Source organism: Corvus hawaiiensis, chromosome 4, assembly GCF_020740725.1.
Source record: "Corvus hawaiiensis isolate bCorHaw1 chromosome 4, bCorHaw1.pri.cur, whole genome shotgun sequence".
Taxonomy (NCBI): Eukaryota; Metazoa; Chordata; class Aves; order Passeriformes; family Corvidae; genus Corvus; species Corvus hawaiiensis.
The window spans coordinates 45,588,490-45,602,772 of record NC_063216.1 but is presented as its reverse complement, the minus strand read 5'-3'; the positions used below and the strand labels follow the sequence as shown (position 1 = coordinate 45,602,772).

Sequence of the window (14,283 nt, the reverse complement as noted above, 5' to 3'; positions counted from 1 at the left end):
CTTTCTTACTCTTTTTACAATGTCCTACCAGGAACTTAAATGTCTCATAAAATTTATTTTACTTTTAGGACAGTCAAAGTTTTAATTCACATTGGGAAATTAAGTAGCTATCTGTGGGATCTAAAACTCACTCTCGTAAACATTTTGATGATGTCAACACTTAAGTGTGACAATTAGGAACTGCTTCCACTCCCAAAGAAAATGAAAGAGAAACAGGAACAAAAAAACCCAAAAAAACCAGATATGAAAACATCCTTTCCTAATCATGTAACAACAGCTATCTCCTAGACTGTAGAAAATGTCACAGGTACCCAAACCCATGACTTAGGGCATGTTGGGGTTTGCAACTCAAGAGTAACTGTAGCAAGAAACACTGAAATTTTTTTGGCTCCTTGATGGATTAGAAGTTTTACAGGCCAGGAAGCAGTGCTGTTGATTTTAAAAGGGGATATAGATGTGTTTGCAGTTCCAGTGAATACTGGTTGCTATTGCTATGGGTACATTCCAGCATACTTGTATAGTTCTCATCTAACTCTTAGCAACATTCCTGGGAGCTGGTTTGCTATAAGCTCTGCAGTTATGTAAATAATGATCTTGAATTTGAAAATTATGTACTCGTTACTTTTATGCCTGCAGTTATACAAGAAGCACAGCAAGATGTGTTTCAAGGTGCATATGTGGATTATTATGCCTCCAGTCTCCCACTCTGACCCATAAGAAACTGAAAAATGTTCACAATTCCTCCTGTTAGCTGTTGAGAAAAGAGCACCCATGCATGTCTAACACCCTTTCCAATCTCTACCAGATATGCAACCCTAGTAGTGTCAATTGGTATAAATTATATCTCGCTTCCAACTACTAATAGGGACCTATTAAAAAATACTTCAGGATTTAGCCTTAATGAAATAATAATCCAAGTGTTTCCACAATGAATCCCAAACTTTGTAAACAAACAAACAAACAAGCAGAGGAAGAATAAAAACTGAAAACAAGTGGCATAAAAAAAGCACGTGGCAGCAGGGCATGCCCTCAATTTTTACAGCCATGTGTTTAGAAAGATCTGTATAACTAATGCAATGATTCTTAAATCATGGCCATAAAAGTCTTGTAACCCCTTGTGCCATCACAGTTCATGAATTATGCCACGATCACATTATGTTATGCAAGTATTCTTAAATAAATGGCAATGTAAGCTTTAAAGCAACCTACATATTTTTATTCCCAAGTGTCATTTTAAAAGATTTATTAAAATTTACCTTAATAAAACCCTCAAATTATCCAACTGGATTAAAGAAAAAAAAAATCCCACTAAAATTAAGAGTGTGTTACACCTTTTCCATGAAAAGCACAGCAGTCAATCTACCTGGTTCTCACGAGCCTCCCACAAAGAGAGAGGGGCAAGGTTTTCCAAGTCTTGTTGATGAATAGTGGAAAGGTACAGGACTGGATATTCTCTATCCTGGTCCCTTGTAGCACATTCAGAGTAGTGTGGGTCCCTTAAATTGGCTGTCACTGCTGTCACAAGCATGGGTATAAGTCTACTAACAGAGAAAGGAAGTCTGCACAGGCTGACAAGCAAACTCACAAAAAGAGCAAACAAGTCTGTCTGGCCAGCCAACTCCTCCAAAGCCAGTTCTGGTTTGGGGTTGTTGATGTAGTCACTGGTTGCAGGGAGGCACTGACCACTAAGTGGTGGGGCCAGTTCCACATATTTCGTAATGCTCTTTATCAAGACCTCACAATGTGAAGGTGTAATGAACTACCACACAACAGAGCCTCATCCTAACTTCTCTTATCTAGAGATTTGTTTACTCATAGCAGCTTGTCATCACCAGGGCCTTCTGACTTGAAGAATCTTTTAGGTGGGCTACAGTGTTTATGTGACTGTCCCACTTAAATGCCACATCACTGGCCTTGTTTTGAGTCTTTGCAGGATAACATGGACAAGGATTCCTTGAAGGAAAAACACCTGAAAAATTTAACAATGCAAGTTACAGCTGTGTCCAAGATCCATAACAGGATTAGCTTTCAGGATTTCATCCTCTGTTGAACAAGCTACAACATAGCACAATTGATGAACTATTTTTTGCATTGATTTTACTATTCAAATCAATTAATACTAGTGTAACACTACTACTGTTTCTCACGTATAGATAAGAACATGTAAGACCTGGACCTCTACTGATACCATAGCATGACAGACAGTTTCTCCCCGTGACCCAAAAGAATGCATTAGAAGCTAACATGTCCATAGATGAGCTGTGAAAAATGGCTGATCGGATTAAAAATAAAAAATGCACTTACAAGCAAATGTTATGCAAAAATATGTGCTTTACAAAAGAAATAAGAACAAGCAAGCAACAAAAACTGCAAGAAAGCAAAACCTCAGTTCCTCTCTAATGTATTCTCACAATTCCATAGTGATTGCCCTTAGAAGCTGCTGGTTTGCTCTGGTTTTACTATGACCATGGGGAATCTTTAAAACACAGCAGCAGTGCTGTAATGTGCAGCAGCTCAGTTCTTCCAGAGTGGACTTCTGAACCTTGTTATCCAGAGCAAATGATTTACAGAGCAGTTCTCACTTCCCTCCTCTGGAGGAACTGAGCTGCTGTGGGTCACATGAAGATGGACAAGCCAGTAAGAGGTGGCACTTACATGGAGTCTGGGAAAAAATGCACTGACAAGGCCACACTCTTTCCAGCCCAGTGAATGCTTAGCAATATGCAAAGTGGAACAGCCTGAATAGATCTACTCTGGACTGGGAAATTACTGACTCACAGGCAATCCATGCTTTGAATCCCAGAGAGTGGTCAAACAAGGCTATTTAGTCTTTGCTGTAACTTGCTGCTCTTCCTCACCAAAATGTCTGTACAGGTTGTGGTGTAGATGTAAACAAGCTCTGCCTTCCCTAATGGGATAGCTGGTTGAGCTTACCAGCAATCTGTTTCTGACTATTCAGCTATGAATTCTATTCCCTAACGGAAACTGGAAGAGTTGAAAAAGTTATTTGAAAATCACTTCAGTAATGGTATAACAAACTCTTCCAGAACTGTCTGAAGAAAACATTCCTTTATATATTTCAGACGAGATAGTTATGCTATCTCATATATATATATATATATGAGATATATATGCTCATATATGTAGCATCTACTCATCTCATTTTAGCATTGGACACATATTTTTACCCTTATGTTTCCCTACATCTAACAGAAACTCTCTCTTCTGCCTAGAATATATGCATATTAATTAAGGTACTGTGTAACTTTTTTGTGTACCTTCCCCCTCCTCCACCCATTAATTCATTGCACATTTTTGAGCAAATGCTGTTACCACCTACAGGAGCTTTTGAAGTCCTTCTTTTTCATCCTCCGCCTCATCATTGTCCCACGTGGGCTGGTGGAGTAGAGGCTGCGAGGTAAGGTCCCCATGTTCAGGGAACTCAGGCTGTAAGCACTCATGGAGGTAGGAGAGAAGGATGAAGACACCAGAGCTGCTGTAAGAAATCAAACACTCGGCATACAGCACTCAGTCTTCCCAGAAGAGTGCGGCACATGCCTGTAACTCATCAATGAATCAAACATTGTATGTAGAGGCTGTGTATGATGCACAGGACTGGTTTGTGCATTTCCAGTAACAAAGACATTAAACCACAGAGGTGACCCTAGGAAAAAGTACAGCCAGCATTTCATGACAACACTTGCTGGAAGCTAACAAAGATAATGTAGGTACAAAAAGTACATCCATAGTATACAGCTTACTTCAAGCAAAGCATGTTAAATTAAATTTTTCAACACATATCCCCGGACTAATGCACATCAATATATCTAGATACACTGATTTTAGAAATGCCTTTTTGTAGTAGGTAATTTCTGACAAAGATTTGTAAGCAATGCTTTGCATTCAAAAATCATGCTTTATATACACTTCTCCAATCCAATGGTCTACTCATACATAGAAGACGACCTGATTAATTCAGAATTTTCAAGCCTTTTCCTGTCTACAAAGGCTGCTTTATTACAGAAAGAAAAAGGTGTAAAATGTCAGAAATAACCTTGGCATGGCTATGAAAAAGTGTAGCATCCATAAAACTGAAAACGTTTTAGAGCCAGAAATGGGAAAAGTATGAGCGAAAGAAGGGAGGGAGGAGGAGGAAGAAGAGGAGGAGGAGAGAGTATGTCAGCAGAAGAAGGGTGGAACATTACGAAGGCTTTTTTGAGGAGGCGCTTTCTGGAATTTCAAGGCTGGCATCCTGCAATGGTCAGGGTGGTAGGTGTTATAATGGTGGTAGGTGAGGAGGCTGCTGTGGCTGTTGGCACACGAATCCCAGGTAAGTTGCCTGTTGCTTCTTTGAACCTTCACTGCCCACATGAAGGGATGATGGAAAATCAGAAAACAAAAGGACCAGAGAAGAGGTAAAACTAACTGAATTGCACAAACAAAACCAAAAAAAACACAAATCAGAAGTGAAAGAAAATAAACTGAAAATAAAATAAAATTTAAAAATAAAGTAAAATAAAATAAAGTAATAAATAACCTGGTCTTGTCTTCTTATCAGAGGGTGTTAACTTGAGGTGCAGAAATAATATTTTTTCTCAGAAAAAATTCTTCTGATTGCGTTTTTGGTTTTTTGTATTTGTTTTAAAAATGATGACTACTGAATCAATTTCTAATCTCACTCTGGCTTAGGGGCTAAGACTGCAAACTTTATCAGGAAATACTAAGATACTACATATGACCACTAACTAAAGGTTAGTAAGTCTCTTGCATTAATCTATTTTAAAAAGACCAACCAGATACTTTACATGGCATTGCCTAGAATGCAGATGCTTGCTTGCCATTTCAATTTACTGTATTGACATTTTCATTTTGCCACAATCTATTGCTGGCATTATGCTATTCTGTGCAGTAAATGACTTTCCAAGGCCAGCAGCAGGAAAACTCTATCCTGAAACCTCGTTAATGAAGAAAAGAGGTCTTATTGATTAGTAGGATGTGCAATTTTATGTTTTTCCTTGGTTTCTTTTTTTTTAACTTGATCTTCAAAAATGATCCTTCACTGGATGAAACTTGAGACCGTATTTGATTATTTAATTGCTGGCTCTATGTATGTAGAATCTGGGATATGCCAAAATTTGAATTTACCAAGAGAACGGGAAGCATTTTAGTTGATGTGTCAAATCTTAAAGGAAAGTGACTGAAGTCTCCCTTGATTAAATACAGTATATTCATCATAAAATTCAGCATGTCTGTATCCTTGCTGAATCATAAAGGCACAGTTCAAACTGGGAAGTATTCACTGAATTTTTTGTCTTAAAACACCCATGGGGATTCACCCATACTACAGAATCATGGAATGATTTGGGTTGGAAGGGACCTTAAAGACCATCTTGTTCGAACCCTCCTGCCATGGGAAGGGACACCTTCTACTAGACCAGGTGGCTCAGGGCCCCATCCAACCTGGCCTTGAACACTTCCAGGAATAGGGCAGCCACAACTTGTCTGGGCTACCTGCTCCAGTGCCTCACCACCCTCACAGTGAACAATTTCTTCCAAGTATCTAATCTAAACCTGCCCTTTTCCAGTTTCTGTAAAACAGAGTTTGCTGCCTTTGGCCCATGAGCTGTATTACCTGTGTCCCTCTGCTACCTGCTGCACCTATAATGGCTGCAGACATGTCTGTCCCCTTGCTGGCCTGTAGCAGGAGCACAAAACCTTGAGCATTTAGGTTGCACCTACACCTTGTGTTCATATCTTACCCCACAAGACAAAATGAGGGGGGGGAAAGGGTAGCCACATCCAGCACTGTGCCCTGGCAGAAGGAAAGCTGTCCTTTGGTTTCACTTCATATTACATGAGCACTGATCTGCTAATTGCCTGACTGTACTACCCCTTCTGACTCAAAATCGTTGCCTATCTCTACAGACTGGATCTAGCATGGAGTGCACACTGGGGAAGGGACAGGGAAAGGGGGGCACAGGGGCTCACCCTGTCCCTGGAGCCTGGTGGGTGGTGGAGACCCTGCAGGCCCTGGAACTGCCTGAGCTGGCCCTGTGTCTTCAGTCAGGCTGCCCTGGAACTGCATCCTTTCCTGAGAACACTCTCTGTGCCCTGGCATGTGCTTGAGTCTAAAGAATTACTTTTTTCCTCCAATATCAAATATCAAAAGTAAGGGAAGGGCGTGATGCCAGTATCAGGCTGCGTCTGCGCCCCTGGGGTTCCTCACCCGCTGGCACCACCACCCTCAGGGACTTCGGAAAATCTCATGTCAGCCAGAAAAGTCCCAGAACACCAGAAGCAGCCTGATATGGCCTTATGTGTCTCACAGACTTATCATGTCTTCTCACATGAAACCGCCTCTTCAATTACGTGCACAGAGAGGTTTCTTAACTTTAACTATGGTGTAAAAATTAAAATCTGGTAAGAACAATGTGGCCAGGTGAATTTTCATTATTTTCAAGCTGCTGTGAGCCTTGTTTAATTAAAAAGACTGCTTCCAGCAGGAAATTATCCTGTAGTCCTTGAGATTTTTTCTTAATGTTTTATTTTCATGCCAGGAGTAGAGATAAAAATGTCCTACAAAGTGGGAAGGTACACAAATTCAATTTGCTCAGCTTGTAGAAGGATAATCCCAATTCAACAAAAGTTCTGTAAAAGAAAATCCTTTTGTGTGTAACCATAGTAATTTAGTGGTAATTTGAGCTATTCCAACCCCGGGTTGTCTACAGTAAACATAAAACTAATGGGGCAGCCAGAGAAATGAATGTCAGCAGTGCAGTATAAAGGAAAAAAACATGAAAAAAATCCTATCTTTTATAGAGCTCTTCACTTTATTTTAGGGCTGAAATTTCAGTTTATTTTATATACTGACTTTCCTGCTCATTTAAAATTCTGAACATATTCCCACAAGACCAATAACTGAGCTCAGCAGATGCAGCCCTAATGACTCAGCTTATTCCAGACACACCACAGGAGATTTTCACTCTCTGCAGCCTCTAGGCCATACCACACCTGATGAAAGGTTGTTTCCAAGAGGGTACTTGCTTCCATAAAGCTTGTTATATCTTGAATCGGTCATGATATTGGAGCAGCACCACCTGGTGAGGGGCTGGAAAGGGCTGTAAACATCCTAGTTATTCTGCCTTACTGAAGAAAACAACTTTATTACTTTAGGAATACTTTCCCCCAAAAGATGCTCTTATATATCATCTTTAGCAGATCACCTTGATGTGATTTTTTAACATCCAGTTCTTAACTCTGGCATAGCAAGAGCATTGCTTTTTCTAAGCATCTACACTGGTTACTAGCACATTAACAGCATCAATCTGTTTTAAATGTTGGTTAACAAACCAACTGCTTCAAGTAATACGACCATCCACACAAATCACCCGCCCCAGCATTTGTCTTCCCAAAATAAAGTCTTCAAAATTCTTTAACCATCCAGAAATTAATTGTATTACATCTTTGCTTCAAAAAAAGAGATCTGTTTGCAATGTACTGTCATAACTGAAAAGAATGGAAATACATTGCAAATTGGCCTCCATCTCATTCTGCTTGTGCAGTATCACCCTCTGCTCCTGTTGGCCCTAACTGGCTCAAGTAGGAAAGGGAAAGAGCTGAGTAAAGGGAGAACATATAATTGCAAAGGTTACTTCTTGTTCACCCTGGTCTAGGAGAAACTAATGTCTCCTCTGTCACTAGTTCAGTATTCCTCACTCTGGGAAACTGACTAGAGCATCACTTATCAAGAGACAGCCTGGATCTTGGATGGATGTCCCAGAACATTTACCATCACTCACATTTCAAGACCTCAGAAATCTTGTCTTGGTCTAAAGAAGGCAGAAGCACAGTACCACAGGCTCAGAAAAATGATACCACTGGTTCATGCTGCAACCCACGTACCTATTCTTTGTGTATTTGATAACCCTTGTTACTTCTTTGATGTCTATCAATATGTGGTATGTTAGACTGAATTAATGAATTACTGTGAATTAGCCACTTTCTCAGGATTAGTTAGAAGACAAGACAGGCAGCCTCCATCTTCAAATACTAAGACATTTTATATAAATTTGATTCGAAAATGGAAAGCCATTCTATTCAAGCATGTTGGTATGAAGTAAGTATCACAGTGAAAAGGTCTGCAATCCAGGGAACTGTTGCCAAACAGTTTCCATAAGCACTGACAGTGAACCCATGAAGCAATCTCAGAAGTCCTTTAAAAGATGATGGCAGTAAATAATAATGCCATTAACAAGAGAAAATATGGGAGGGGTCTATGTATTTAAGGGGAGAACAGGTCTTATTAATGAAGTGACCGTAACTATCAAGCCAATATGCTGAAAATAAGTTGGCTGTGGTACTACTTCCCCACTCTGAATTTAAGAAGCAATGTAGAAATTAATTTACTGAAGTATCTTGTAGCACCCCCAATGATTGCAACAGTAGAGTCAACAGCTGTCCTTATGTACATCTGCAAGTTTGTAGAGCTATTTCTTAGTAAAACATTTCCCTCTCTGGCCATAGGAATCTCAGAGGGTTCATTAAGACCAAGAAAACACAAAGCTGCTTAGAAATTGCAGAAGCATAACCTGGGGAGCTGAAACAACATTTACAGACGTAACTGCAGCGACAGCTTTGACCACTCAGCATGGGCAGGCAAAGTAAAAGAAAGAAAGAGAAAGAGGTATTTGGTGCTACAGATCCTCTTACCGTGCTCTGGGCCTTTCAGTGCTAGCCGTGTCTGGTGGTGGGGAAGTATCTCCAGTTTGACATTATCCGCTGCATTGGCCAAAAACTGCGTTGCTTCCGCCAGCGTACAGTACTCCATGCTGGTGCCATCAATGGACAGAATATGGTCTCCTACATGTAATGCACCACATCTATATAAAAGGGGGAAAACTTAGTATGATCAGGTATGCTCTTTGCTTGCAAAACGAGTTCTTCTGCCTTCAAACTGGTCATGACAACTATGAACGTGTTCTTTTTTTTCAAGAGACATTTGTGTTTTGTAGGCACTGTCACTGGTCAGACTTTATCTCTATTAATACAAACCTTAAAAACAATTCAGTTAATACAGTATATGCCAAGACATCACTCACAGAACTGCAATGGGGTAGCTGACTCTAAAAATATGTGTGAATGGCAGCAGGATAAAATGAGAAGAGCTTAAGGAGACTCGAATAACTTGGTCACATATCCCTCACACAAGCACCCAGTTCATCATTTTTTGAGTTATAGTTCAAACATTTATTAGTACAAAAGCTGTAAATGATGATGAAATTATGCAGTAGTCAAACAAATAATGAAACCAGGGCTAGCATGGTGACTCTAGGAGTGGGGTAGGGAGGGGGCTATCTGCTAAATCTCGCTGCACTCAAGAGACTGGCTACTGGATGAGTTGAGAAATGCAAACACAGCAGTCAGCATCCCGACGTACCAGTCAAGTGGACAGCTCCTTTAATTGGTTACCCCCTGCGAAATGGGAAAGAACAGAGGGAGAAAATTAAAGCATCCTGCACCATTGAACTGGAGAACACCCCTGGATCAATGGCCGTCACTCTCAAAGTTTCTACTGTAGGGAAAAGCCCACACAGGAGCTGTAGACTCACTGCTACAAGTGGGTGCTACCAAAAGCACCGTTGCCAAAGAGGAGCTACAAGGTAGGGTGGCTGGGGACATGCAGGAGGAATTTGCTGCTGAAACGTAATATTTTAAAAAAATTTAGATAGAGATATGTATATAGAAATATACTGTATATGTAAAAACACACACGCACACACACACACGCACCCCAGGAAAGATCCCACAACTCTGTTCCAGAGGTTCAGACCACTGGGGAAAAATATCTATCTATAATTTTAATGGTTTAAATGGTTTTATTTAAAGGTCTAAATGAAGTGGAAATATTACAGTAAAACAATTTAGAAATACAGAAGCCAGTCTTCCTTATACCCCGCTTGTATTCTAAAATATCAGTAAAAGAATCCAGACATAAGGAGTTCCATTTCACTGTGCCACAAGAATGAGTGATATATTCTAAAAGAACACTTCAAGGTTGCAAAGCCTCAAAATTTACTTCCCTTGACAGCTGTTCCATATGGTGGGCTTACTTCAAGAATTCCAGTGGGTTATGGTTTTTTTAAAACGCTAATCTCTGCCACAGCATTACATTTAATAGCCAGAGCATACCTCTAAACTCCTGTGTTGCACAGTGCAAGCAGCCAGTCACATATCACATGGCAGCTGGCTTCTGCCACTGAATACGACACAAATGAGCTGAAGGAGATGTGTCCTGGAAGGCTTAGACCCTGCAGTCTGGAACAGCAATCTGACAAAGTGCTGATTTTAAGACGTGCAACCTTGAGAGGAACTGCTTCAGTTGATTTTCTCAAAAAAGGGAAGGTTTCCTTTAAAACCAGACCAAACAGAGAACGAAGTAAAATGGATGCGTGGACCTGCAGTGTCAGCCCTCTGTCACACTCACCTGTCTGCAATACTTGCAGATTTGATTTTGTCTATGACAATGACCTGTTTGTTGCAGCACATCGAGGTAGTTAGTGCAACTCCAAGAGCAGCACCAGGAGTTTTGGCAACTTCAACTAGCAGTGGCCCAGATGCTGTTGCTACTGAATCTGTTAAAATTAGACAACAAAAGATCAGTATTATACCAATGTGGTACTTATGCCATTTTTACGTTTTCCCCACATAAAATCTCTATGGCTATTCTGTTTCTCTAAACAGATAACATGCCGCTTCAAGAAATACTGGAATAGCAGTACTTAAGGTGTCAGTAATCAGCTCTTGATGTTGAAAATGATAAAAGCAAGAGGAAGTTTGTGAATCTGGGATGTCTGAAAGTTTCAGAGTGTGCCAGAATCAGAGATGGACCAGATGAGGGAAACAGGATGTGTGAGTGAATCATCCTGTTGAACAACTGAAGATAAAAATTACCTGGAATTTAAAACAGACATGCTGGAAAAACAGAATTAATTTTAAAAGTAGAAAATAATCTGAAAAAAATGCGTAAGTGAATAGGTTAGAGAAGGAAGCTAAAGTAATTTTCACAAAAGAAGATGAAGGTCTGTGGACAGCATCTATAATAATCAAATGAAGAAGGTAAAGAAAGGGTCTACAAAAAATCCTTCACAAAAAGAAAGGAAAATTTAGGAGAAAATAGTGGAAGTGCAGGAGGTATGACACCTAGAAATAGTAGAAGTTAAAGAAAAATACATGTGAGAAGGTTCAGAAGATTCTTATAACATCCTGTCACTGGACAAAATATTGCCTTACAACAGGACATACACAGTAAATAACCAACACTAAATAAAGAAAACAGGAAAATAAGATGGAGCAACAGCCATGAGTGATGACTGTGGTGAGAAACTATACCCAAGAGAGACAAGTGCTAGACACAACAAAGCAAAAAGCAGGCTTCTTCCTAAATGCCAGAACAAAGCAGGCAGTGATCAGGGTGAAGTACGTTCTGGAGACTGGCTGAGAACTCTTACTAACCAATACCCATTGATCAGTGCAGTAAGAGACAGTAAGAGAAGGTTTCCTTTAAGGATATAAAAAGACTGAGACAAACAAAGTGCTATCAGAAGCCTTTGGAGGTGCTTACAATCAGAATAAGAAAAAAATGAATAAATGAAGACTTATGCTGGATCAAAGTTACCAAATGTCCTGCCAGCAATCAGGAGAGATTGGTATTCACAGCATACTGGAGCCAGCTGTAAGGATACAAAGACAATATTCAATTGTGATGTGTCTCACCAGACACTAAGATTGAAGCTGTGTAAGAACTGCACTTGGCTTCCAAGTATGGGGGAGAGGACAGATATAAGATACTCAACTGAGTCTTAAATCTAAAAAAATAGTCAATAAATGTAATGCTGACAGAGAAGAGACTGAAACTGTATTATCACACAAAACTAACAATCTATATAATGACACAAGGAATTGGACGAGAAAGTGATGACCACTCAGTGAAGGTGCTCTTCCTCGTTAGAGTGATGTAGGTAAACTGCATATAAAAATGGAGTGAAAAAAGGTTGGATGAAATAACATGCAATACCAGAAAAGTGTCAGTTAATTATTATAGAACTCCTTTCCCCCCCACAATTTGAAATGATTTTTATATTCCTGCTGGTTTGCCTTTTTTTCAAGTTTGAAATCTGAGGGTTTGAATGCGAGATTCAGTAAGTTTGAAAGTGGTCATTAAATCTGAGTGAATAATATTTGTGCCAAACTAGGGCTGAATTTTTAAAGGCTCAGCCTTCACAGGCACTACCAAAATACAAAATGCTCCACAAGCCTGAACTGATCTTTCAATTCTGAGCTGAAAGAATAGAGTCCACCCAGTAGCATTTCTGCCTGGAGCTTCAAGCATTAAGTAGCTTTAATGCTGGATGAACTGCCCTCAGCAGCTACAAGTTTTCCCCTAGTAACCAAAGAAGGAGTTTATCACAATGAAATTCCTGTCTTAGATGACTTGGTTTAGGGTCTAAGCAAGGCAGGGTGCATGCAGTGCCTTGCATACAGCCAAATAAGCATGTGCAGCAGAGCAGAATTTAAGTATTCCCTACTCCCATTCCTGCACTGAGGAACAATTACTTTCATCTTGAACATTCCAGTGGTTTCTGGAGCTAGATACAAGTTTCACATTTACAAATATATGGGAAGAAGATTCAAACAATGTTTGTCATCAGTACCTTGACAAAGGTTTTAACTCACATTGATCCAGAAAATGGCAAAGCCCAACTTGCACAAGTTCTTTCTGCAATGGTTGCCTTGAGGAGAGGAAACTGAATGGAAGTATCTGTTCAGAATGTGTAAATCTTTCAAGATGCTGGTCCTTTTTCTAGTTACTTGGGGAACTGCATAAGTACAAGCAGCTCATGCCTGAGTGTTATTTCCCAGGTGCCTGTTGAAATGCACTGGGAAGGCAAACCAAGGCAGACAGGATGAATAAATAAGATAACTACATTAGAGGAACCAGAAGAGAAGAAATGGAGTGTGTCTAACAGTGGGAAAGAAGCACAAGGAAGAGAAATCAGAAGGCAATAATCAAGCACACATTCTCTGACAGAGAAGAATTAGTTTTTCATGTTGAAGTAAAGCATGGATATGAAAAATGAATCATACAGGTATGAATTATTCATGTGTGAAGATGTTTCAGTCATTAAGATATTTACACCATGACTGAAGCACTTACACACTACGTTGATTTATTGACTATGTAATTACATAAGATACACTGATGAATATTTGCGTGAAAGACACTCTAGATCTTTGATTTTGTTAATAATTTTTCTCATTTTAGAGTACTGCATCTCAATCACTACAAGAGGCCTGATTAAAACCTCCCAGAGGAAGCAGCATTGCTTTCTGCATGCTCATACATTTCTTCAGCTAGATAGCAGCACACCTTTTTTATTTGACAGCTTAAATTACTGGCAACAAGGGGTTTTATTCTGGATATACTTTTATGATATGTAAATATACTATATGATATGGAAAAGTTCTGGATAAAATAAGCAGTGTTACCAACCTCCTCTGCCTCAAAAGATAATCACAAATCATTTTGAAAGTTGAAAAATGTATTTTTAACCTGATAAAGAGATCACATTACATATGTTTCTCTGTGTCCTTGTAAATGCATACATCTGTTAATCCTTACTGATCCTCATGGTATGTGAAATCCAGGTCAACAACTCGTGGGTGGTGGAGGACAAAAACCACCAAGATTCCCACCATGGGGAAACCAAAAAGCGAGCTGCTTGTATTAGGCAGCAGAGGACCTACATGTGAAACAGTACCTTTAAATGCCCTAGAAAGGGGAAAGCTTCAGTCATAGCCTGCAATCAATAATGACACTAAATCCACAGGAAACCAAACTCTTTTAGTCAATGACGCTTTTTTCCCCTTTCCTTTTGCTTTCCTTTTTTTCCCTTCTTGTACTTAAAGCCAGGAAGTACTGCTATTGAGCTTGTTCCTGTAGGAACACGGAGCTCTGTTGCTACTGTGCTCTGCAGCTTCTCACTTCTCTAACTGCAAGGTTTGCAGTGCTCTTTTATTTTTTTCAAAGTCATGGCAACACCAGGTACAAATCGTTTTTTTGATCAGCTTAAAAGAGCTTGACACAGAGGAAGGCTGTCAAAATAGATTTTGATTCTAAAGAGCTAGCTGGACCAATTGAAACCCACAGCTTCAGAAGACTGCTATTGACCTCTCCTGGATGCTGCTGTACTTTATAGCAATGATGTGACAAACAAGGGGATATCT

The 14,283-nt window shown here is 39.7% G+C and overlaps 1 protein-coding gene across 12 annotated transcripts in view; it reads right to left on the bottom strand.

The window, feature by feature from the left end:
* Positions 1 to 14,283, bottom strand: part of GRIP1 (glutamate receptor interacting protein 1) — a 331,823-nt gene that overhangs the window by 40,059 nt on the left and 277,481 nt on the right. For 7 of the 12 annotated variants that reach the window (XM_048302708.1, XM_048302713.1, XM_048302705.1 and 4 more), the window contains 3 exons: positions 10,484 to 10,631; positions 8,710 to 8,879; positions 3,341 to 3,496 (listed from right to left, as the gene is read on the bottom strand). In XM_048302708.1, the coding sequence (XP_048158665.1) occupies positions 3,341 to 3,496; positions 8,710 to 8,879; positions 10,484 to 10,631 (474 nt within the window). Of the gene's footprint in view, positions 1 to 3,340; positions 3,497 to 4,205; positions 4,362 to 8,709; positions 8,880 to 10,483; positions 10,632 to 14,283 lie in introns of all 12 variants that reach the window. The other 5 variants (XM_048302706.1, XM_048302717.1, XM_048302715.1 and 2 more) reach the window with 4 other exon arrangements.